This window comes from Myotis nattereri (assembly GCF_964212035.1).
Source record: "Myotis nattereri genome assembly, chromosome: 8".
NCBI classification, from domain to species: Eukaryota; Metazoa; Chordata; class Mammalia; order Chiroptera; family Vespertilionidae; genus Myotis; species Myotis nattereri.
The window spans coordinates 13,161,820-13,185,008 of NC_138083.1; the positions used below are offsets into that span (position 1 = coordinate 13,161,820).

Below are 23,189 nucleotides of genomic sequence, written 5' to 3' on the forward strand. Positions count from 1 at the left end.
TCTCTCCGACCTCATCTCCTCCTACTTTCCCCTTTGCTGGCTCAGCTCCCACCCACACTGAGCACCTTTCTGTTGCTTGATATGCCAGCCTTATTCCCACATCAGGACCTTTGTCTGGACTGCTCAGATCTTTGAACAACACACTCCTCATCCTCAAGTCTCAGCAACCAGGGCACCTCCTGAGAGAGGCCTGCCCTGACCACCCAACCTCATGTGGACACCCCAATGCTCCTTTATTGATCCCCCTGGTTTGTTTTACTCAATGACATGTAGCACATAATGCTGTTCAACATCATCTTGCTCCTTTATTGGTTTATGGGTTTTGGGTCTGCCTCTCCCTACCAGCTCCTTGAGTCCAGGGAAACTCTTTCTTATCCATGCTGCATCCCCAGCAACAAGCATAGCACGTAGTAAGTGCTATGAATCAGAACTTTCTCCAAGAGCATGGGAGTCACTGCAGGGTTTAGAGCAGGGCTGTGGCTTGCTCAGATTTCTGCTTCTCTCCTGTGACCTATCAGTGTGGTTGTGAGGTTTAAAAGGAAGGGGATACTCTTTATGGAAAGCAAGTTTCTATATAGCTTTAGTGAGGCTTATTATACACATCATACAGTTCACCCATTTCCAGTGTGCAAGTTAATTCTTTAGTAAATTTGCCAAGTTGTGCAACCATCCCCCTAAATCAGTTTTAGGATCTTTTTATCATGCCCATTAACTGTTAGTCCTATCCCCACCCTGGAAACCACTTTCTATCTCTAACATATTTGCTTTATCTGGACATTTTATCAAGTGGAATCATATAGCATGCGGCCTTTTATGTCTGGCTTCTTTCACTTAGCATAATGTTGTCAAGTATCAGTACTTCTTTCCTTTTTTATGGATGAATAATATGCTGTTGTATGATATGGATATAGCACAATTTGTTTTTCTAATCTTCAGTTGATAGACATCTGGGGCGATTTCACTGTGGGGGCTATTATGACTAATGCTGCCATGCACATGCATGTGCATGAAAAGCAGTTTGCAATCCTTGAGCTCTAGATGCAGCTCTCAGCTCACCAGAACATCTAGTGTCATTGTACAGACTGGACCCCAGTGGGCGGTGTGACCATGAACGAGTCCCTTCGCTTCTCTGCTTGAGTCCTCCCATCTTCCAGAGATGAGCCTGGGCCCTTTTCTGCATGGACATTCTGTGCCTCATCCACATTCCGGGACGGGCAGGGGAGTAAGCAGAGAAATGATAAACAGTCTGTGCTGACTGCTGGAGCCAAAGGTGGACATCCCTGTGATCAACCCCAGAGCTGACGGTTAGGATGCAGAGGGCCTGGCTTCTCCCAGATCTCTTTTCCCAGAACACCAAAGGCCACTCACCCATTCGGTGCAGACAAGTGGGCTCCGTGATCCAGAGCCTCCTCTCAGGGAGGGAATTCAGGGATGGCCTCCAAGTCCCTGGTCCTGGCTCCTGCCTCTGTTCCCCGGGTTCCTGGAGTCCTGCCCAAACCTGATTGGGCTCCGATCCCAGGAAAGCAAGGCTGGAAATGCAGAGCCCTGGTCAGGAGCCTGAGCTCAGGCTGAGAGGACTCAGGGTTCTGGCTGCTCCCCCACTGCCGAGACCCATCTCAGGGACCGGAGCCACACTGTGCATTTGGGTTTGAGGCTTTTTGTAGGATGTCTACTGCCTTAGCCGGGCCCTCGGGCCCACAGACCTAGTCCTGGACCTCCGACAGCAACCTGTCTGGGGTTGGGTAGTGGAGGCAACAATGAATTACCTGAATAGTAATTTAATTTAATAACATATAGTAAGTGACCGTTATGTGATAAGTGCCTGGTTACTTGCATCTCCATTTTAGAGATAAGGGAATGGAGACTCAGAGAGGGGAAGTGTCTTGTCCAAGGCCACACAGCCCGAAATAATAGTGCCAGGACTCAAGCTCAGGTCCCAAAGCAGCTTATAAATAAGTGTAAGCCTGTGGACTAATAAAAGCTGATCTAAGAGCCTGATGAGCTCATTGAATTCTTATCGCAGCCCTGCACTGACATACACCCGCACCTTACAGATGAGGAAACAGTGGCACAGAGGGTTTAACTCATATCAGGAAGTTCTCCAGCCAGGAAGTGTGGCCCTGGCTCTGGTGGGTCCCAACCGTAAGGGCAGGGTTGGGAGGGGTGGGTGAGGGGAGCCCTTCAGGCTGCATTGTTGCACATTTTATTTGATACTTTCACACACACAGGAAAGGGGGCCTGGTGAGCTCAGACCCTCCCAACCCAACCCTGAGCAGCAGGCATCCACTTCCAGGAGCCAGCAGGGCCTGTGCCCGCCTTTTCTTCTTTCCTGGGCTGAAAGGAAGGGAGGGGAGGGGAGGGGAGGGCACATTCTCAGGTACAAAGGGGGTACCTGCCTTCGAATAGCAGGCCTAAGGACTACACAATAGCTGGGTGCATAATTTATGGGTCTGTTGGCAGACTTCAATTATGTGAGCCTTTCCTAGAGTTGTCTGTGCTTAGAAACTGGGTTAGAAGGGACCTCCCAGCTCTTAAAGGAACAGACTCCCCAGGGATCTACTCCTTCTCCTGCTGGCTCCCTCCTGGCTGGAGTCAGAGGCTGCAGCAGCCACCTTGGGGCTCAGCCCAAGGCTCTGGCTGGCTGCCTCATAAGGTCAGACCCGCTCTGTGCCTGGCTAGACCTGAGCTAGTTAGTAGCTTTACATGCACAGTCTCCTTTCCCCCACTCTACAACTCCTGCGGGCCTGACTATCGTTACATCTCAGGGTTTCTCAACCTCGGTACTATTGACTTGGGGACTGGCTCATTCTTCATTGTGGGGCTGTCCCGTGCATTAGAGGACATTTAACAGCATCCCTGGCCTCCGCCTTCTAGCTGTCCCTCCTCCAAGTTGTGACAATCAAAATTTCTGCAGAATTTGCCAAATGTCCCCTGAAGGTCAAGATCATCCACTGGTATGTCTCCCATTTTACCAATAAGGAAACTGAGGGGAGGGAAGTCTCGGTGCCCGAGGCCACCTCGCCCACAAAAGGCAAAGCTGGATTCCAGGTCCAGGGTGACGCTCCTAACCCCAACACAGTAGTTTCCAAAGTGTGCTGCCAAAATGGTTTTTTCCAATGATCACATATTTATTTTAATGAATATTTAATACATATATTTCTAACATGCAAAAGCAGAAGTTTATTTCTTAGGATGAGGGTAAAATAAAACAAAGAAGGTGAGTGGGTTTGTTTATTTTATTTTATTATTTATTTATTTATTTATTTATTTTATTACTATCCAGGAAAAAGTAGTACAGGTAGCAAAAGAGCACATACAATATGATGTCAAAACTAAGCAAAACGAGCCCTAGCCGGTTTGGCTCAGTGGGTAGAGTGTCGGCCTGCGGACTGAAGGGTCCCGGGTTCGATTCCGGTCAGGGGCACATGCCCAGGTTACCGGCTCAATCCCCAGTAGGAGGCTTGCGGGAGGCAGCTGATCGATGATTCCCTCCTATCATTGATGTTTCTATTTCTCTCTCCCTCTCCATTCCTCTCTGAAATCAATAAAAATACATTTTTTTTAAAAAAAACCTAAGCAAAATGAAACCATCATTTGACTGGGCGTGTATACATGTGTATTAAACTCTATCCAGAAAAGCAAGGGGTGAGAAAAAGTGCTGGTCATCTCTGGGGTGGAGACGGACACAGGAAGGGTCCGTGTTATTGTCACGTGCTCTGTTTCTTAACTTGGGTGGTGGCTTCATAGGTGCTCATTTGATTATGGCACGTAAATATGTACAAATTAGATCTACTTTTGTGCATGTCGGATATTTTATTTTATAAAATGATTGCAGAATTTTTCTTGTTCAATGACTATAAATCAAGAAAATAAAACTCGAGCTTTCTTTGAAAACACCACTAGGGGGAAGAAAAAAAAAGAAAAGAAAATCAAGATATTGGTAGAGCAACTGAGATTGAGGAAACATTCCTATTCTGAGCTGGCACCAGAGCTCTCTTGCTGCCTGTGGTATCCCAGTGCCTCACACATAGCACATGATCAATAAATAGTGGCCGCGTTGAAAATTGAATGCTGGTCCTGGCCCTCCTACTTGCAGCTCTGTGACCTTGAGCAGCAGATGACAAACACTTGGGAGTGCCTGCGGGTGTCAATCCCTGGGCTAGGTGCTGGGTGTGCAGAGTTAAGCCTCAGAACCAATCCCTGTCCCCCCAAAGCTCACAGATACTGGGCAGTGATGGATGCACACCTCCCCGGGAATGGGATATGTGTGATATGCACCCCATGGTAAGACAGAATAATAGGGGAGTCCAGAGGATGGCGTGGCCAGCCTGCCTGGGGAACGTAGGCATGACTTCTGAGGGGCGGGTACAGGACACATGGGCTGGGTTTTAAAAGGTGGATTACAGTTCACTGGACAGAGAGGAAGAAGCACAGACATGCAGAATAGACCAACAGGCGCATGTGGCTAGGGAAGCGTGAAGATTGAGTACCTGTGGGAGGCGAGGCCAAAGAGAGGGGTCGGAGTCAAATGCAGAGGGACCTGACAGCCGTGTCCTGACTGGGGATTCATTACAGGGGAGAGAAGCCTCTCACACTCATCCAAACAGCAACGGTGTTTCCCTACAGGATACAGCAGGCGGTTCCCGAAGAGCAGGAAGCAGAGACTAGCTGGGCCACCTAGAGGGCTGATGGGGAGGGTGGGCTGAGATATTCCCCCAGGATGATAGCTGGCATGTATCAGACACTCACTGTGTTCTACACGCACTGTGTTCTGCTGGAAGCTGTCCTTAGTGTGCTGGGTGTGTGGACACATTTAATCTTCACAGCAGCTCTCTGAGGTAGATATTGTTATTATCATCCCATTTTGCAGATGAGGAAACTGAGGCTTCAAGAGGTTAAATAACTGGCTCAAGGTAAGAAAGTAGCAGAGCTGGGACTTGAATCCAAAGTATTCTGACACCAGAGCCCAAGCTCTTAACTGCTGCCCTTTACATCCTCTCTCCAACCTCCCGTGTCCTCACTGCTCCTTCTCTCTGCCCCTTCCCTTTATTCTCAGGCTTCCTGCAAAGGGTCAGCTTTCTTTGATTTTTTTTATATCTTCTCTGTCCCCTGACACTTGGGACACACTTGCTTGGAGCCTGGGCTTATCAAGAAGCTGGTTGAAGCCTAGATAGTACTTGACCATTTCACTCAGAGACTCACCATTCATCCCCTTGGTCCCCGAGCTCAGATTTTCAATGGTGGGCTGGCTGATCCCAGCCTGGACTTCCTATCCATGTCTGGGCCAGTCGGCAACAGGCAGGATCAAATTGTTTCCTTTGTTTTTTGCTTTTAATATTTTTATTTCAGAGAGGAAGGGAGAGATAGAAACATCAATGATGAGAATCATTGATCCGCTGCCTCCTGCACGCCCCCCACTGGGGATCAAGCCCACAACCTGTGCCCTTGACTGGAATCTAACCCAGGACCCTTTAGTCCACTGGCCAATGCTCTATCCACTGAGCCAAACCAGCTAGGGCGGCAGGATCAAATTGTACAAGCATAGTGACCAGACCAGCCCTTCAGCAGGGGCAGCTGAAGGAGAGGGGCAGTCCCTTAGAACAGGACAGAGGGGAGGGGCTGATAGACAAGTTTAGGGGCTTTGGATTTTCTCCTGAAATGTCCTGGAAACTTGGTAAGCAGAGAAGTAATGAGATGATGGGATTGGATTTGTAGGTTTTTTTTAAAATATATTTTATTGATATTTTTACAGAGAGGAAGGGAGAAAGAGAGTTAGAAACATCGATGAGAGAGAAACATCGATCATCTGCCTCCTGCACATCTCCTACTGGGGATATGCCCGCAACCCAGGTACATGCCCTTGACCGGAATCAAACCTGGGACCTTTCAGCCCGCAGGCCGACGCTGTATCCACTGAGCCAAACCAGTTTCGGCTGGATTTGTAGTTTTGAAGAAGACCCTGAGAGCAATGTATTATATCTGCTTGCATTTCTGCATAAAGTACACACTGGCCTAGGTTCCATTAGTTTCAACGAATGTCCAATAAGCCCTTTCTCTGGGCCAAAACCTCTTCTTGATCCAGGGACTCAAAGGTAATTAAGCCGTGACCCTTATCCTCAAAAAGTTCATAGTCCCAATTGGGAGTTAATAACATTGGAGCCAAGATGTCCCTGCCTGCCTGGAAATAACCTGCAAAATCAGGCGATTGTGTGTAGCAAAAGGGTCTATAGCTGTGGTTCTCAACCTTCTGGCCCTTTAAATACAGTTCCTCATGTTGTGGTGACCCCCAATTTCATTGTTACAATTGAACATAATTAAAGCATAGTAATTAATCACAAAAACAATATGTAATTATATATGTGTTTTCCAATAGTCTTAGGCGACCCCTGTGAAAAGGTCATTCGACCCCCAAAGGGGTCGCGACCCACAGGTTGAGAACCGCAGCCCCCACCTCATAGTAGTGGTGAACCACTGTTCTAGCTCACCAGTCTGCAAACTATGGCCCACAAGTCCAATTCAGTTCACTGCCTCTTTTTGTCAATAGTTTTATTGAAACACATCTACACATGTTCATTTATGTATTATCTAAGGCTGCCTCCATGCTTCAACTGCAGAGTTGAGTAGTTGCAACAAAGAATTCATGGACTTCAAAGCCTAAAATATTTATTATCTGGCCCTTCATAGAAAAAAATTGCCAACCCCTGGGTTAGATAATTAGCTTTAAATCATTTCAATTCTCCAAGCCAATTTCTACATCTGTACAATAAATGGATTTGAATAAATCATCTTTTTAGCTCAACCCTCCAGTTATTAAGTGACTAGTGAAATGTGAAATGCTCCTGAATGTTGAGGAGCCCTCTGCAGACTCAGGGTATTAGAGTGATCATCCCACTGGTGGTTGATAACTAAATCCCGCTCTCTTCTCCTCACAGATCCTTGCCATAATCTCCATAATGTTCATCGTCCTCTCCACCATTGCCCTGTCACTCAACACGCTGCCAGAGCTGCAGGGCGTTGATGAGTTTGGCCAGTCCACAGACAACCCCCAGCTGGCCCATGTGGAGGCTGTGTGCATTGCGTGGTTCACCATGGAGTACCTGCTGCGGTTCCTCTCCTCGCCCAAGAAGTGGAAATTCTTCAAGGGTCCACTCAACGCCATTGACTTGTTGGCCATCCTACCGTATTATGTTACCATCTTCCTCACTGAATCCAACAAGAGTGTGCTTCAGTTCCAGAATGTTCGCCGCGTGGTCCAGATCTTCCGCATCATGCGTATTCTCCGCATCCTTAAGCTCGCACGCCACTCCACTGGCCTCCAGTCCTTGGGCTTCACCCTGCGGCGGAGCTACAATGAGCTGGGCTTGCTCATTCTCTTCCTCGCCATGGGCATCATGATCTTCTCCAGCCTTGTCTTCTTTGCAGAGAAAGATGAGGAGGACACCAAGTTCAAAAGCATCCCAGCCTCTTTCTGGTGGGCTACTATTACCATGACTACAGTTGGATATGGAGACATCTACCCCAAGACTCTCCTGGGGAAAATTGTGGGGGGGCTCTGCTGCATCGCAGGGGTCCTGGTGATTGCTCTTCCCATCCCCATCATTGTCAACAACTTCTCTGAGTTCTACAAGGAGCAGAAGAGGCAGGAGAAAGCAATCAAGCGTAGAGAGGCTCTGGAGAGAGCCAAGAGGAATGGCAGCATTGTGTCCATGAACATGAAAGACGCTTTTGCGCGGAGCATCGAGATAATGGACATCGTGGTTGAGAAAAATGGAGAGAATAAGGACAAAGTACAAGATAACCACTTGTCACCCAACAAATGGAAATGGCCAAAGAGGACACTATCTGAAACTAGTTCAAGTAAGTCCTTTGAAACCAAGGAGCAAGGATCCCCTGAGAAGGCCAGATCATCTTCTAGTCCTCAACACCTGAATGTCCAGCAGTTGGAAGACATGTATAATAAGATGGCCAAGACCCAATCCCAGCCCATCCTCAATACCAAGCAGTCAGCAACACACAGCAAACCAAAGGAAGAACTTGAAATGGAGAGTATCCCCAGCCCCATAGCTCCTCTGCCCACTCGTACAGAAGGGGTGATAGACATGAGAAGCATGTCGAGCATTGATAGCTTCATTAGCTGTGCCACAGACTTCCCTGAAGCTACCAGATTCTCCCACAGCCCTTTGATGTCGCTCCCCAGCAAGACTGGGGGCAGCTTGGCCCCAGAGATAGGCTGGCAGGGAGCTCTGGGTGCCAGTGGTGGTAGGTTTGTGGAGGCCAACCCCAGCCCTGCTGCCAGTCATCACTCTACTTTCCTCATTGAGAGCCCCAAGGCTACCATGAAGACCAACAACCCCTTGAAGCTCCGAGCACTTAAAGTTAACTTCGTGGAAGGCGAACCCAGTCCATTAGTCCCTGTTCTGGGGATGTACCATGACCCTCTCAGGAACCGGGGGGCTGCTGCAGCTGCTGTCGCTGGACTGGAGTGTGCCACACTCCTGGACAGGCCTTTGCTGAGTCCAGAGTCCTCCATCTACACCACAGCAAGTGCTAGGACACCCTCCCGGTCGCCCGAGAAACACACAGCAATAGCATTCAACTTTGAAGCAGGTATCCACCAGTACATTGATGCAGACACAGATGATGAGGGACAGGTGCTGTACAGTGTGGACTCTAGCCCTCCCAAGAGCCTTCATGGGAGTACCAGTCCCAAGTTCAGTGTTGGGACAAGATCAGAGAAGAACCACTTTGAAAGTTCCCCCTTACCCACCTCTCCTAAGTTCTTAAGGCAGAACTGTATTTACTCTACAGAAGCATTGACTGGAAAAGCCCCCAGTGGTCAGGAAAAGTACAAACTTGAGAACCACATCTCCCCCGATGTTCGTGTGTTGCCTGGGGGAGGAGCCCATGGAAGCACACGGGATCAGAGCATCTGAACTACCCCACATGAGGGAGAGACTTGTGGTGAGGTCGAAAGAGGAGTGCCGCTCAGCTTACCTGCCACATAGCTTTTCTGCATGAACTCTGAAGCAGAAAGGCTCTGCAAAGTCCCCAGAAAGACGAGAGACTCCAAAGAAAGCTCCCTAACACCTTGAGAGTCACAGCAGGTCTATTGGAATGAAGTTGGCCAAGCCATAGAATATGGCACCTCCTTGTAACAACTCCACTGCCCTCTTTGGGAGATGACATGAGCAGAACTCACAGCCACCACTACCACATTCTAGACATAACCAAGGCCACCTACTCCCCATGCTTCTCTCATGGCTATCCATCAGCCTTTGAAAGCAACATCTTGGTCCCTCCTGGCCTTGGCTGGAGAAGGATGCTGGAACACGTGGCTGATATTGAAAAAGTGAGTTGACTAATTTGGTATTGGGTGTTGCCTGGCCACCTCTAGGAACCCCTGTCCATCACCTCCTGGATGGATCCCACTGTTAGAGGCTACAGAGAATGCTTGTGTCATGGAGAAATCTCTGCACCATAAGCCACAATCCCAGCGCAAAACCCATACTCAAATGTCTTCATTGACTTCAGTATTTCGTAGTACTTGAGATTTTATTTTGAGCCATCATCAGGTTGAGTTGTACTACTTGTACTCCATTCTAATTGCCCCCTGGCAATCTGGGAAGGGCTCAGAGGCAGGCACTCAGCCAACAGTATGAACTCTGAGCATTGCTTTAGGGTTGTAGAGGGAAAGCATTTTCTGTACATCACTAGTGTAGGCTCAAAAGATATGCAAGTGTCAAATATGCAAAAGAAATAGCTTATTCCAAGAGACTGTATGTTACTGGAGAACAGAATAAAATCTGATTTTTTTTTTAACCTGCAACAATGAAAGGGGGAAAAAAAAAAGTCCCCAATTGAAATGCCCTGTTCAGACTTTTGAATACTTCCTGCTGCGGCCGGGAAAGCATCTACTATAATAGAAATTCTTTTTTTGTTTCCTGTGGTATTCAAGTTTTTTAAAAAGTTTAAATAAAAAGCACTTTATGTTTTTCAAAAATAGATTCTACCAGGGACAGCATCACCATCTTGCACTTTAAAAGAAGCACTATTTCCCGTGGGCCACTTTTTGGGATTCTAGTTGGGTTGTTGCTATATGCCTGTGTCCCACCACAGTGGGTGATATTGTGCTGGTATTGCTGTCTGCCATTTCAGAGTCTGCAGGCGCCTTCCTGCCCCTCTGAAGCTTCCCCTTAGCCCTATTGCAAAGAAGGGTATCTGGCCCTTCTATACCTACGTGTATAGAAAACAGGAGCATCTCAGAAGAAGACGGTAGACGGTTGGGCATTGGGTGTTTTCTTGTCAACCAGCTGTCGGTGTGTTTTCAGTGTCACTGTCTGTATTAAAAGCTCAGCTCCTTTCCGCAGCCATCAATGCAGCCAGTACAGACAAAAGCAATAAGTTCTAGTGTGTTTCTTGGTGTTGGTGTTCCTGTCCTCGTTTGATGCTCTGACATTGGTCTACTTGATTTCAGTCTGACAGCATGGTGTTGCTGGCTGTTCCTTGGTTCAGTAACACTGGGTTGAGCCACTGGTTAGCGTGATACCATGCTGTAGGCCCATCCGTCAGTAAAGATAACATGTTATGGACCTGCCCGTTTTTAATGCAATGGACTGATGTTGTTCTCTTAATACAGTTCTGATGGATGATGTCCCAAATACAATCGTGTATATCTGTCAGTCATCAACTGTGACAGGCATACGTCTTCCTGATGGAATGAAACATGGTGTTGTTTAGCTGTCCTTCATACGATGTTTATTGATCTGCCTGTTATTACAACGGCACGATCCACCTGTCAGTATACAGATATCACAGAGTCGTTCTGCCTGCTCTCCTCACAGTGGCATGAGGTTGGGCCACCTGTCACAGATATGATGACAGGGGGTCATCCTACTGCCCTTAAAAATGTGTATTCTTTGCCGAATATGCGCCTGGTTCACACTGCTTCTCAGCATCTCCAAGGACTGTGGATCTCTCCACGAGGGGACAGTCCTGTTCTTTGCTGCGTTGACAAAGAAAATGCGGGCCGGAGTATCTTGACTCTTCCGAAGTATCTTCAGAGTACTCTGGCGGCAAATGCAAAGGGACTTAAGGGACAAAGAGAGAATGAGGTCATCCTGTTCTGGATGATATACCAGAGAGAGGAAGCAGCAGCGCTCCCGGGGGGCTTTGCCGAGATCTCAGTGTGGGCTGGAGGCCTGTTGAGGAATGGCCGTGGAGCAGTCCTCCCTGGACCATCTCACGTGTCTCTTCTTTGTTTTCATCACCATCTACGTCCGCCATCAGCACAAATGTGAAAATTCAGGGAAAACAAACAAATGCTTTTTGATAAAAGTAAATAGTTGTGATTTCTGATTCAGATATTTTTAGAGCTGATGCTATGTGTAAAAATTAATAATAATATAGTCTATTTTACATATCAGGAAAGTAAACATGTTTAAATATAGCCATATATAGTGGGAAGGAACTTACCACCCTTTCTTCAAACCAAGGCATTTCATTTGTTGGTTAAAGCAGACGAGAAGTGTACAGATTGGAAATTCTTTCTTCCTATTTAAAAAAAAACAAAAACAAAAAAAAAAACCACAAAAAACTAATAACCAATTGGTGCAACTCTCCTTGTAACCAAAGGCCCTTTCTGCCTTGTGTGGTCACACAGGACCTAGCCCTTCCTTCCTCGTGTGTTTTGTCTGACCTTAAAGTAGCATTTTATTGAGTCACTTTTGAAGGACGAATTCAGAAGTATCATGAAGAACCTACCTATTCAGGCTGAACAGCCAGAGTCCTATAGAGTTCTTATAGAAACAAATTAATTGAAACTCAGCATATACTATGCTTAGAAAGTATTGTGTTCTGTTTTTTTTTCTTTTACTTGTGGATGTATCATGGGAATATATATATAGCTTTTACCCTGGGTCCGATTCACAATAAAGTGCTGTGAGTTTACCCAGGCCCCCACCTGCCAGAAAGGAACATACTGAGATTTTTAATATGTGTACATTCTACCTGTACCTGTGTACATGCACTAGGAAATCTTCCTAAGAATCTCCACTAAGAAGCTAACCTTGATCGACGGGTCTTGATGGAGGACAGGGAAGCAATAGTTTTGGAAGCAGGTACCACTTTATCTTGGTGGTCCAAGTCCTACCCATTACTGAGCCAATGAAAGCGGGGAGAAAAAACAAATCAACCCAAAGAAATGAAACGAGGGGCTGGAGGTGGATGGAAGCCTGGTCCTTTTGGTGAACTCCGTGAAACTTCTCCAGAACCCAGTTGAACTTGACTTCCAACTTCCACCATGATCAGAAAGGGCTAGGGACCAGGTAGCTGTGCATCCCAATCAACAGGGGAGAGTCTGCGACCAGGGGAACGAGGTGGGCAACCTCTTTCTCTCTTAGGGTAAAGAAAAACAACAGGACTTTGGTGCAGTAGATTTCTCGGTGCCTTCTTTAGGAATTTTATCTTAAGCACACTTAATGGGGAAAGAAAAAAGAGGAGAGAACATTTGTTTCCGGGAAGCCCCTTTCTCTAAAGGCACTGGGGATCAAGAACGAAGAAAGAGATGGGGCGGGGAAGGGGGCGGGCAAGATCCTGAGGAGGCCATTTCCTTTCAATCCACCTGGCTCATCCCTGAGAATTGCTGGCAATATAGACGTCTTCAAACTGATTCCCAAACTCTCTTCCACCGTGTCTTGGTAACCGTAGCCTCATTTCTGCCCTTTCTCCTAATAAGATCCACCTTTCTAAGGAGAAAAAACATGACAGTATTCTCTTAAGGAAAGCTGTAATGTATTGTTGATGTTTGTAACTATTGTATATTTCTGTCTTGCTCCATGTTACGGCTGGAGTGTCTAATCCGTGGTCGGCAAACAGCAGCTCGCGAGCCACATGCAGCTCTTTGGCCCCTTGAGTGTGGCTCTTCCTAAGCCTTAGGAGTACCCTAATTAAGTTAATAACAATGTACCTACCTATATAGTTTAAGTTTAAAAAATTTGGCTCTCAAAAGAAATTTCAATCGTTGTACTGTTGATATTTGGCTCTGTTGACTAATGAGTTTGCCGACCACTGCCGACCATTAGACTCTAATCCATGGGCAAGGGGAAATTCAAAATTCACCAGGGACCAGGGTCACGAAAGCCAGGTCTCTAGTTCTCTCCTTTCCTTATTTCTCTAGCAACTAGTCCCAGGCTTCAGCCTCCAATCAAGGAACTTTGAATCAAATGAGAACATGGTGAACCGCCTCCAAGATCCTTTGGGAAAGGACTTGTTCTGTGGCTGCGAAGCTGGCAGGAGGAAGAAGGGGCTCACTGGAGTCCCCAGCAGCACAGCAAAGAGCCTCCAGCCATGAGCTGAACGTCCCTCGCCTCCCTCGGCCTATGGGACAGCATCCAAATCGTTCACTCAGCCAGAGTGACCCAAAGCAGCCCTGGCTACACCCAGAAATAGGAGTTACCTCTGCATTTTCTGTTGCCATTTTTCTGGCTCTAGAAGTATCTGATGTGTAGGGCTACATCACAGGTTGTCCACGCATCTCAGAGTAGTCCATTTTTCTGTTCAGATAAATATATGTACTTTTAGCGAATTTATAATAGGGCCATGGAGTCTAATTTCATTTGTAATATAGAATAACATTTTAGCAGGTTTGTGGTTGGTCATTATCGTAGCTGATATTTTCTGGCCTTTTTCATTTACTCCCATTGTCCCTTGGACTGCTTTTTCTTTTCTTTCAATTCTGATTTTTCTGGGGGTGGGGAAAGACTTTAGGGTCTGACTTCCTCATACAGGCATTTCCTGGCACTAAGCCTAGAGTCTGTTGACACTGTCTTCATTCTGTCTGTGTGTTTCTCCTATTCGTTGTTCTTAAGAATCCAGGGCACAGATGCACGATTGAGAGCAGATGACCCTCAAAATCAGGATGGGATGTGGGCTGGTTTAGTTGATTCCTACACACCTTTGGGGATCTGAGGGGACTGGGTTTTCTCATCTGCAAAGATTTCAGAACCAAAAAAATCTCATGTAAGCAAACTTCCCACAGGCATTTCTGAGACCCAGAACACACACAAGCCCCTCCTGGCTGGTCTGTTGCCATGTCTAGTGCCCTGCTCCCTGTAACATCAATTGGATCCAAAGGACAGAGCATTTTCTGGTTCTTGAGAACCTCAGAGAACATGCTAGGCTTTAGATCTCATCAACTTTTTATCAGTTCTTCTTCTCAATCCATTGCCAGCAGCCTCAACAAAAAAAACAGTGGCCAGACAGGCTTGCAGCCAAACCCCAAGAAGACATGTCCCCAGAATCTGCCATCTCATCTCCCCTTCCCTTTCCAGCTGCTGGCTTCATAGAGCCAGAGATTGATGGCAAAGGCAGCTTCCACTCAACTAGGCCTCAGGGAGTTTCTGGACTGTCCTGATAATTAATTCCACCAGGTGGCTTCCAGCATTGGGTTGGCAGAGGACAGCTCACGAAGCAGGATCTTCAGCAAAAAGTGGTTTTTTTCCATCTATCAACTCATGCAGGAAGATGAAGAAAGCTCAGATAATCTCCAATTTGTAATCATTTAGATTTTCATATCCCCACTCCACCCCCCACCATCCCCCACCACCACCACCACCACCACCACCACCACCTCCACCTCATGTCAGCTTCAGGGCTCTCACCTCTGCCCAAATAGAAATCTGAGCCAAATCAGGACCCCCAGATGCCAGTGAATGATCCCCTTTGGAACAACCCCAAGAGGAAACTAATCCAAGTGTGAATATATTCTTTTGAACCAAGACCCTAATCACAGTTTTCCCACCCCCCACCCCCTCAAATTCCTGGTAACCTGGTTTGAACCAAAGCCAAACAAAACAGAGATTTGTTAAAACTTCTGCACAAGAACAAAAAGGAAGTTGTTTTCCCATTAATGTGCTAGGTTTGATGTCCAAATAAGCAAACACCCTTGCTTGTGGCCATTTTCATGTAGAAAAAGGCTGTATAGTTTGGGTATCCATTCACTATCCCGGATTTTGTCTTAACCTGGAATTTCTTGGGAATACCCCAAAATTCCAACTTGAAGAAATGGATTTGGAAGGGGCTCTGTTAATGGAGCAGCCCCTCATCTTCACCTCTAACTCTAACTCTTCATTCCTCCCTGCAAAGATTCTGAAAAAATCTGAAGGCTGGCCAGGATGGGGTGGAGTGGGGCAGTTCACCTGGACAAGAAATTACCTGCCTGCAGGATGGCTGCATGCAGATCTCTGAAATGTTCTCTTGCATGAGAAGGACAGGGTGGTCGATTTCAGCTCAAAGTAAGAAAGCACTTCTAATGGGTGGGGCTGCTAACCATGGAACTCGAATGCCATGTTGGGTAATGACCATCGTGACACCATAGTGTTTAAAGAGAGGCTAGATGATGTACAAAATGGGTATTGCAGGGGGACCCTAGCATTGCATAGCAACTGGACTAAACAACCAGGGAAATTCTCTCTCTCTCTCTCTCTCTCTCTCTCTCTCTCTCTCTCTCTCTTTCTCTCCTGGTGTGTGTGTGTGTGTGTGTGTGTGTGTGTGTGTGTGTGTGTGTGTGTAGGTGTTTGGTGGTTTGAACATCGGGGCACAGACTCAAGCCACCAAGGCAAAGGCAAGGAGCACTGTTAGCAGGAACTCAAATGTTAGAATTTGGAGCTCTCAGAGGGAGTTCTAGGTGGCACAGGATAGACACCCTGTTCCCCATTCTCCGTACCTTGGACAATTTCAATGACCCTGTTGACCACCCATCCAACCCATCCCCAGTGCCCTAGCACACAGGGTGGGATAATACTCATGGTATCATCCCCCATCTCTGGCTGGCTGTCTCGCGGTGCTTGTCCTTCTGCCCAGACTCTATGCCCTAAGAGACCTGAGGATTTAGGTACAAAAGACACAATTATCTTTTACCCACTAGCCACCTGCCTAATGAACAAACAGCCCAGGCAATAGCAAATGGCATTATTCCAAAAGGGCTTTATTCCCCTGGCAAATAAAATAGGAAATCCCATTCAAATCCTTTGGGGTTTTTTATTCCATTGAATTTATTGGGGTGATACACTTAATAAAATTATATAGGTTTCAGGTGTATAATTCTATAATACGTCATCTGCATATTTTATTGTGTGTTCACCAGCCCCAGTCAAGTCTATTCAAATCTTCTGAAAGTCCCCACCCAATGAAGTTAAATCCAGAAGAGCCAAAACAGAGAGGCGCCTGTACCCAGTTTTACAGCAAGACAAAGCTGCTGCTGCCTCCAGGCAGAATGCCATCTCCCACATCTGTAGCCCCTTCCCAAGTTCTGGATGCTGCATTTCTCAAGGAGAACATTTGACAAAGAGGTTTGAAAGTCCCCCTTAATTTCTATTTGGTGAGTTTCGAGGAAGTGGAGCTTCATCCTCAGGGTGACCCCCAGTGCAGGCAGTCTCAGGTTGTTTTATCATGAGATCAGGCAGGATATGTTTGAACGGATAGACCGAGCAGCTGCCAATTTCTAAGATCCCCCTCTGAGGCTCTGTCCTGAGGAATAACTCAAGTTAGTGTCTGCCATGACATTATAGTCTTGAAAAAGGAAGGAAACTCCCAATTCTGTCCCATTAGGATGCTCTCAAGAGTTATGCATGCATCTCCCCACCCGACTTGCCTCCCTGAGCTAATCCAGGTTTGGAAAACCAGGCAGGAAGCACAGGAGAAGATGCTCAAGACACTTGGACCTTTCCATGGCTTGGCTCATGGCCCCTGGTCTTTACTAGGGCTTTGGGCTCTCTCTTAAATGACCTTGACCTCTGACCTTGGTGTGCCTGCTAGGTGGGGAAAAGGAACATCAGCAGCTGCTGAGCTGGCAGCTGGCCTTTTGCTCCCCAGACCTATCCTGGCTTTAACCCAAGGTCAAGAGCTGGGGACACCATTTTCTGCACCAAGAACTCAGGGTTACCCCCCGATGTATGCCCTTAGCACACAGTGGTCTCTCAACTTCTGTGTTTGAGTAAATGTGTAAATGATTAACTTCTGAGTGAATGAATGATGAGTGAATGTGTGAGTGAATAGAGGGGTTTATTAGTTCTTACCTGGCTTGACGTAGTACTAACTGGGAAGGAAGGAGAAATGGGAGGCCTCTCCCATTAAAACCTATAGCAGCCCCACCAACAGCATCTGTTCTTTGACTCAATTGGGGACCAAGATGATGTCCAAATTTGACACTTGTCTGCCCTAAGGACCTTGGCCTTTTCAGAGCTACACTTCCAGGGGATCATTTGGGGCAGCCCCAGCCTCCTTTCCTACTCTCTTACTCTGTATTTTCAACCTCATGCTCTAGTTTAGCTCACACATAGCCCATAGGAAGACCACAGAGTGGTTTTCCAATGGGCAAAGCCAAGGGTCTGAGACTTGCTAGGGGCAGGAATATGGGAGCTGACATCTGGAAACTGGATTGCATTCCCTGAGCCAGGGGAGTCCAGCTGGAAGAGAAGGCCGGCCTTTCCTCCAGCTTTTAGAGCCAAGGGATTTCCTTTGTTCTGAGCCCCAATGCCCCCATGGTAGCATGTGCCCGGTTCCATTAGCTAAGACCCTCTGTCTCTCCCAGGAACCCTGTGAGGTTGAGGCTTTTATGCCAGCAAAGCCATTCTGATCGCCCCGCCCATGATGGGGGACAAGCCAATCACATTAGCCATAAATGACCAATGTCCTTAGCTCTTTTCTGGGGTCGTGTTCTTAGGTCCTGTTCATCTCTGGTCAGTTGACGTCTCTAGTCCTTCCTGTAAAGGTGAAATGAGCGTTACACACACACACACACACACACACACACACACACACACACGCTCGTGAGGAAAACAAACAACAAACAACAATCAATTTCTTTTTATGCATGTGATGAGATGAAATTGTGACCTCCAGCTGCTGTCCTGTCTTGTAAAATATGTCCAAATGTTTAAGAATTTCTAAGCAAATGGTCCCTTAATGAAGTCTGCAGAGTTCAATAAAGAGGTATGGAGAAAACAAGCTTGGTGGTGTTTGTTTTATTTTGCTTAGGGGGCACGGGAAGGGAGAGGTGTGCAGGTATGCAGGGGAGGCTGAATTGGGGGACTTGGAGGGGCAGCCCTGGCTGTTTCTCTTCACCTGAAAGATAGAGTATGAAAATGTCACTGCCTTGTAATCCCAATGTGCAAAGAGTGGTAACCCACCCCCATGCTGTGCTCGTGGACCGAAGTCCAAATTCTGGTTATTTGGCTCTCATGTCAGTGATACCTGGGTATTCTTGGCTTTAGTATCGCTCTCACGTAAAGATGTCTCACAACGCCTATAGGAGCCACACACACAACTCTTACAGTCCATCCCCTTCTCTGCTTCATTGTTCTCCGTGGCACTTACCACCTCTGAAACAATATATTTTATCTATTTATTTTATTGATTATTCACCTCCCTCTAATAGAGCATAAATTCAGAAACTAAAAAGTGAAGACTCGGAGGGTGGAGGGGAACAGAACAGAATATCCAAGGACTATGAATGTGCGTGTGTGTTTGTTTTTCTTTATTTTACCCCACCCAAACAGCAACGTACCATATGTATGTGCTCTGCACTTTGCTTTCCTCATTTCATACTGTGTATCTTGAAAATCATCCTGTGTCAGTACACAAAGAGCTTCCTTGTTCTCTTGTACACAGTAATCGCTAATCTCCTCAAGCTGAACGTTCAGGTTGCTGCCAAACTTTGGTATAACAAACAGGGCTGAAATGAATGGCCTGTCAGTGGTTCCTATGGGTTCTGCCTTCAAAATAAATCTGGAATCTGCATTTCTTGCCCCTCCGCTGCCACAGCTCTGGGCCATGCCATCACTCTCTATTGCCTAATGATCGCAGCAGCCTCCAGATCAGGCTCACTGTTTCCACCCATGATCCCTTTCAGGCTCTTCTCAACACAGTGGCCAGAGGGATTCTATCAACCTGTCACTCTGATTATATCACTTCACCATTAAAGCCTTCCAAAGGCTTCCCGTCACATGTTGAATAAAATCCAAAGTCCTTGGCATGGTCTGCAAGGCCATTTATCCCTAGGCTCCTGCCTGTCCCTTTGCTTTCACCTCCCCCTGCTCCCCCCTGAGGGTGTTCTGCTCCATCGTCACTGTCCTCCTCACTGTTCCTCAAACATGCCCATGTGGGCTCACCTAACGCAACCCTTTCCAGCCCCCCATCCCAGACTCTTCTACCCTCTCTGACCTCCTGTCCTACAACTCTTTACTTCCCTGACTCCCCTTCAGACATATTGGCCACCAGTCCACTTTCCAATGCACCGAGCATACTGCCACCACAGGGCCTTTCCTCCGGCCATCCCCTCTGCCTGGAGCATCTTTTCCAGACTAGCCACATGGCTCACTCCATCACCTCCTTCAGGTGTAATCTCAGCAACCCCTTTAGCTGACAATCCTGTTTATAATAACAACCTCCCCCCACACACACACATACACAACATACACATATACACAAAAGTCTCACAATCTTTCCCCTCCTCTGCTTTATTATTCTCCATAATACTCACCACCTTCTGACACACTATATTGTATTTATTTATTTTGTTTATTATTGATCTCCCTCCAATAGAATGTAAATTTCTCCCTCCGATAGAACATGCATTCAAAAACTGAAAAGCAAAGAGAACAAAGACTGAAAAAAACACACACACCAGAATATTCAAGGACTGTGGAACAACTAGAAAACATAAGCATAATGGGAACACAAGAAACAGAAGAGAGAAAAGAACAACAGAAATATTTGATACCATAATAACTGAGAATTTCAGCAAAGTAATGCCAGGCACCAAGCCACAGATCCAGGAAGCTCAGATAAATACCAAAAAACTGTACTGAGGCATATTACAAGTCAAACTACAGAAAAATCAAAGATAAGAAAAAAATCTTGACCTGGAAGAAACCAGAGGAAAAAACAGGTCAATGACAGAGAAACAAAGATAAGAATTATTTGCCTTCTCAAAAATTATGCAAGCAAGAAGACAATGAAGTAAGATACTTAAACTGTTGAGAGGAAGAAAAAAACCACCAACCTAGAATTCTGTACCCTGAAAAATTATCCTTCAAAAGTGAAAGAGAAATAAAAACTTTTTCAGATAAACAAAAATTGAAGGAATTTGTTGCCAGTACACCTGCCTTGCAAAGAATGTTAAAAGAAGTTCTTTAGAGAGAAAGACAATGATACAGGTCAGAAACTTGGATCTACATTTTAAAAAGAGAAGATCATAAAGAAGAAATAAATGATGGTAAAATAAAAACTTTTCTTTTTCTTATTCTTAATTGCTCAAACAAATAACAATTTGTCCATAATAATACCAACAATGTATTTGATTTTGTATGCTTATGTGTATATCTTATGTATGTAATGTATATATGTTTATGTATGCTATATATAAGTGAAGTGAGTGACAGAAATGATACAAAGGACAAGAAGGAGAAATTAGGATTCTTTTGTTTTTATTAGGTACTAATACTACCCATGAAATGGTATGGTATTATTTGAAGGTGGACTTATATTAGTTGTAAATGTATATTGCAAACACTAAAGCAACCATTAAAATGGTGTTTAGAAAAGTATAATTAATTTGCTAAGAAAGGAGGGAAAAATTGAATCATAAAATGCTCAATTAAAACCACAAGAAGCAGAAAAAGAATAGAAGGCAAAAAATAGGAACAAAAAACAAAGGCAACAAATAAAAAGCAGTAACAAATATAGCAGATATTAATCCAATATGCAATAATTACTTTGAATGTCAATGTTCTAAACATACCAATTAAAAGACAAGATTGTCAGAGTGGATCAAAAAATAAGACGCAATGCTATATGCACCACACACACACACACACACACATACACGCACACACACACATCATGGGAGGTAAGTGCAAGTCTTTGCAGATGACTAGGGAGCTCACACAAAAAGCTGGCCTCACTGTACAGGATTGAAAAAGCACACAGACTTGAGCAGTCAGCATTGCCCAAAGGAAAGCAAATGGGCGGCTGTCAGCACCCTACCTGGCTTTGCATAATTGAGAGAAGGCAAATAATCTTAAGAACCACCCGGCCAGTGTGGCTCAGTGGTTGAGCATTGACCTATGAACCAGGAGGTCATGGTTTGATTCCCAGTTGGAGCACATGCCTGGGGTTGCAGGCTCAATTCCCAGTAGGGGGTGTGCAGGAGGCAGCGATCGATGATTCTCTCTCATCATTGATGTTTCTATCTCTCTCACCCTCTCCCTTCCTCTCTCTGAAATCAATTTTAAAAAAAAAATTTTTAAAGAATCTTAAGAACCTTAATCTTAAGAACCTCCCCTTCCTCCCAAAGGTAACAAGAAATGTGGGCTGTTGCTTCCATAGACAAGGTCTAGGAAAGCCTCTGAATCCTTAGTGGGGCTGGTAGGTAAAGGTATTTTTTTCCCCAAAGGCGACTGCTTCTTCAAATCTGGACAGCAATGCAAGACCTTAAGGAACAAAACAAAAAAATCAAGAAACATAATAATTTTCATGTAACTGACCCAAAAGATATGGAGATCTATAATTTCCTGATAAATAATTCAAAATTACTGTTTTAAGGAAGCTCAGTGAGTTATAAGAAAACACAGAAAGACAAATCAACAAAATCTAGAAAACAATACAAGGAGATAGAAATCATAAAAAAAGAACTAAACAGAATTCTGGAGCTAACGAACACAATCAATGAAATGAAAAATGCAATGGAGAGCATAAACAGGAGACTTAAATAATCCAGAGAAAGAATTTCTGAACTCAAAGACAGGTCATTTGAAAATATCCAGTCAGAGGAGAGCAACGAAAAACTAATGAAAACGAGTGAAGAAAGCCTATGTAAATTATGGAATATCATAAATGAAACAATTTATGCATTATGGGAGTCCCAGAAGGAAAAGAGAAGGAGAAAGGGCAGAAAGCTTATTTAAAGAAATGTGGCTAAGAACTCCCAAATCTGGGGAGAGGTATAGACATCTAAGTTAATGAAGTTTATAGGCTTCCAAATAGATTTGACCCACAGAGATCTTCTCCAATACACATGATAACAAAACAGCTTAAAATTAAAGACAAAGAGAATTCTGAAAGCAGCAAGGGGCGGGGGGGAGAACTTGTTAAGATTAATATACAAAAGTCAACCTCTTTCCTACATATCAATCATAAACAAGTGAAATTTGAAATTTAAAAAACACAATACTATTTACATTAGCACACCAAAAAATTAAATAGGTGTAAATCCAATAAGTATATATAAACTCTATATGAGGAAAACTACAAAAGTATGATGAATAAAATTAAAGAACTAAATAAATGGAGAGATTTTCCATGTTTATAAATATGAATACTTGATATTGTCAAAATGTCAGTTGTTCCCAACTTGACCTATGGATTCCATGCAATGTCAGTCAAAATCCCAGCAAGTTATTTTGTGGGTATCAACCAACTGATTCTAAAATTTATATGGAGAGCTTTGCACAGTGGCAGTATCATAGCCAATGAGGTTTATCCGAGGCACAATTATTGCTAAAAGAAAAGAAAATCTATATGGAGAAGTAAAAGATCCTGACTAGATGACACAATATTGAAAAAGAACCAAGTTGGAGAACTGACATTATCCGGCTTCAAGACTTAACTATAAAGCTGCAATAATCATTCACTCAACGCATACTGGCACCTATATGTCAGCAGTGGGTAAGTATTGCAATTCTGAGATAAATTAAAACATTTTCCCTCCTTTATTTCCCCTTCCTTCCTTCCTTCTTTCCTTTCTTCTCTTTCTTCATTTCCCCTCCTTCATGCCTTCCTTCTTTCCACAACATTTATTGAGAATTTCATGTGCTATGGATCCCAGGGGCAGTTGAATGAATCCCACAGACCCCATTCTCAGAATAATAATTTTAATTGCATAAAACAAAATACATAGGTTTACAAAGGAACCATATACTATTGAAATTCAATTATCAAAATGTTTTTAAATATGTGATATAACAATATGTTATTATCAAAATAACAAGATCTAACAGTGGATATAATAACAAGATCTAGTAGTAGGTATAGTAACCATCATTTCAAGCTAGTGAAGAGCACAAATGCTACTTTGAGATATCTACAACAGCTATAATCTATGATTTTTATTAGTGACAATGTCACAAGTACTG

The 23,189-nt window shown here is 44.9% G+C and overlaps 1 protein-coding gene across 2 annotated transcripts in view; it reads left to right on the forward strand.

Annotated features, from left to right (window-relative positions):
• Nucleotides 1–23,189, forward strand: part of KCNB1 (potassium voltage-gated channel subfamily B member 1) — a 110,847-nt gene that overhangs the window by 75,454 nt on the left and 12,204 nt on the right. For both annotated transcript variants that reach the window (XM_081096775.1, XM_081096776.1), the window contains exon 2: nt 6,933–9,349. In XM_081096775.1, the coding sequence (XP_080952901.1) occupies nt 6,933–8,933 (2,001 nt within the window). In that variant the 3' untranslated portion in view covers nt 8,934–9,349. The remainder of the gene's footprint in view (nt 1–6,932; nt 9,350–23,189) is intronic.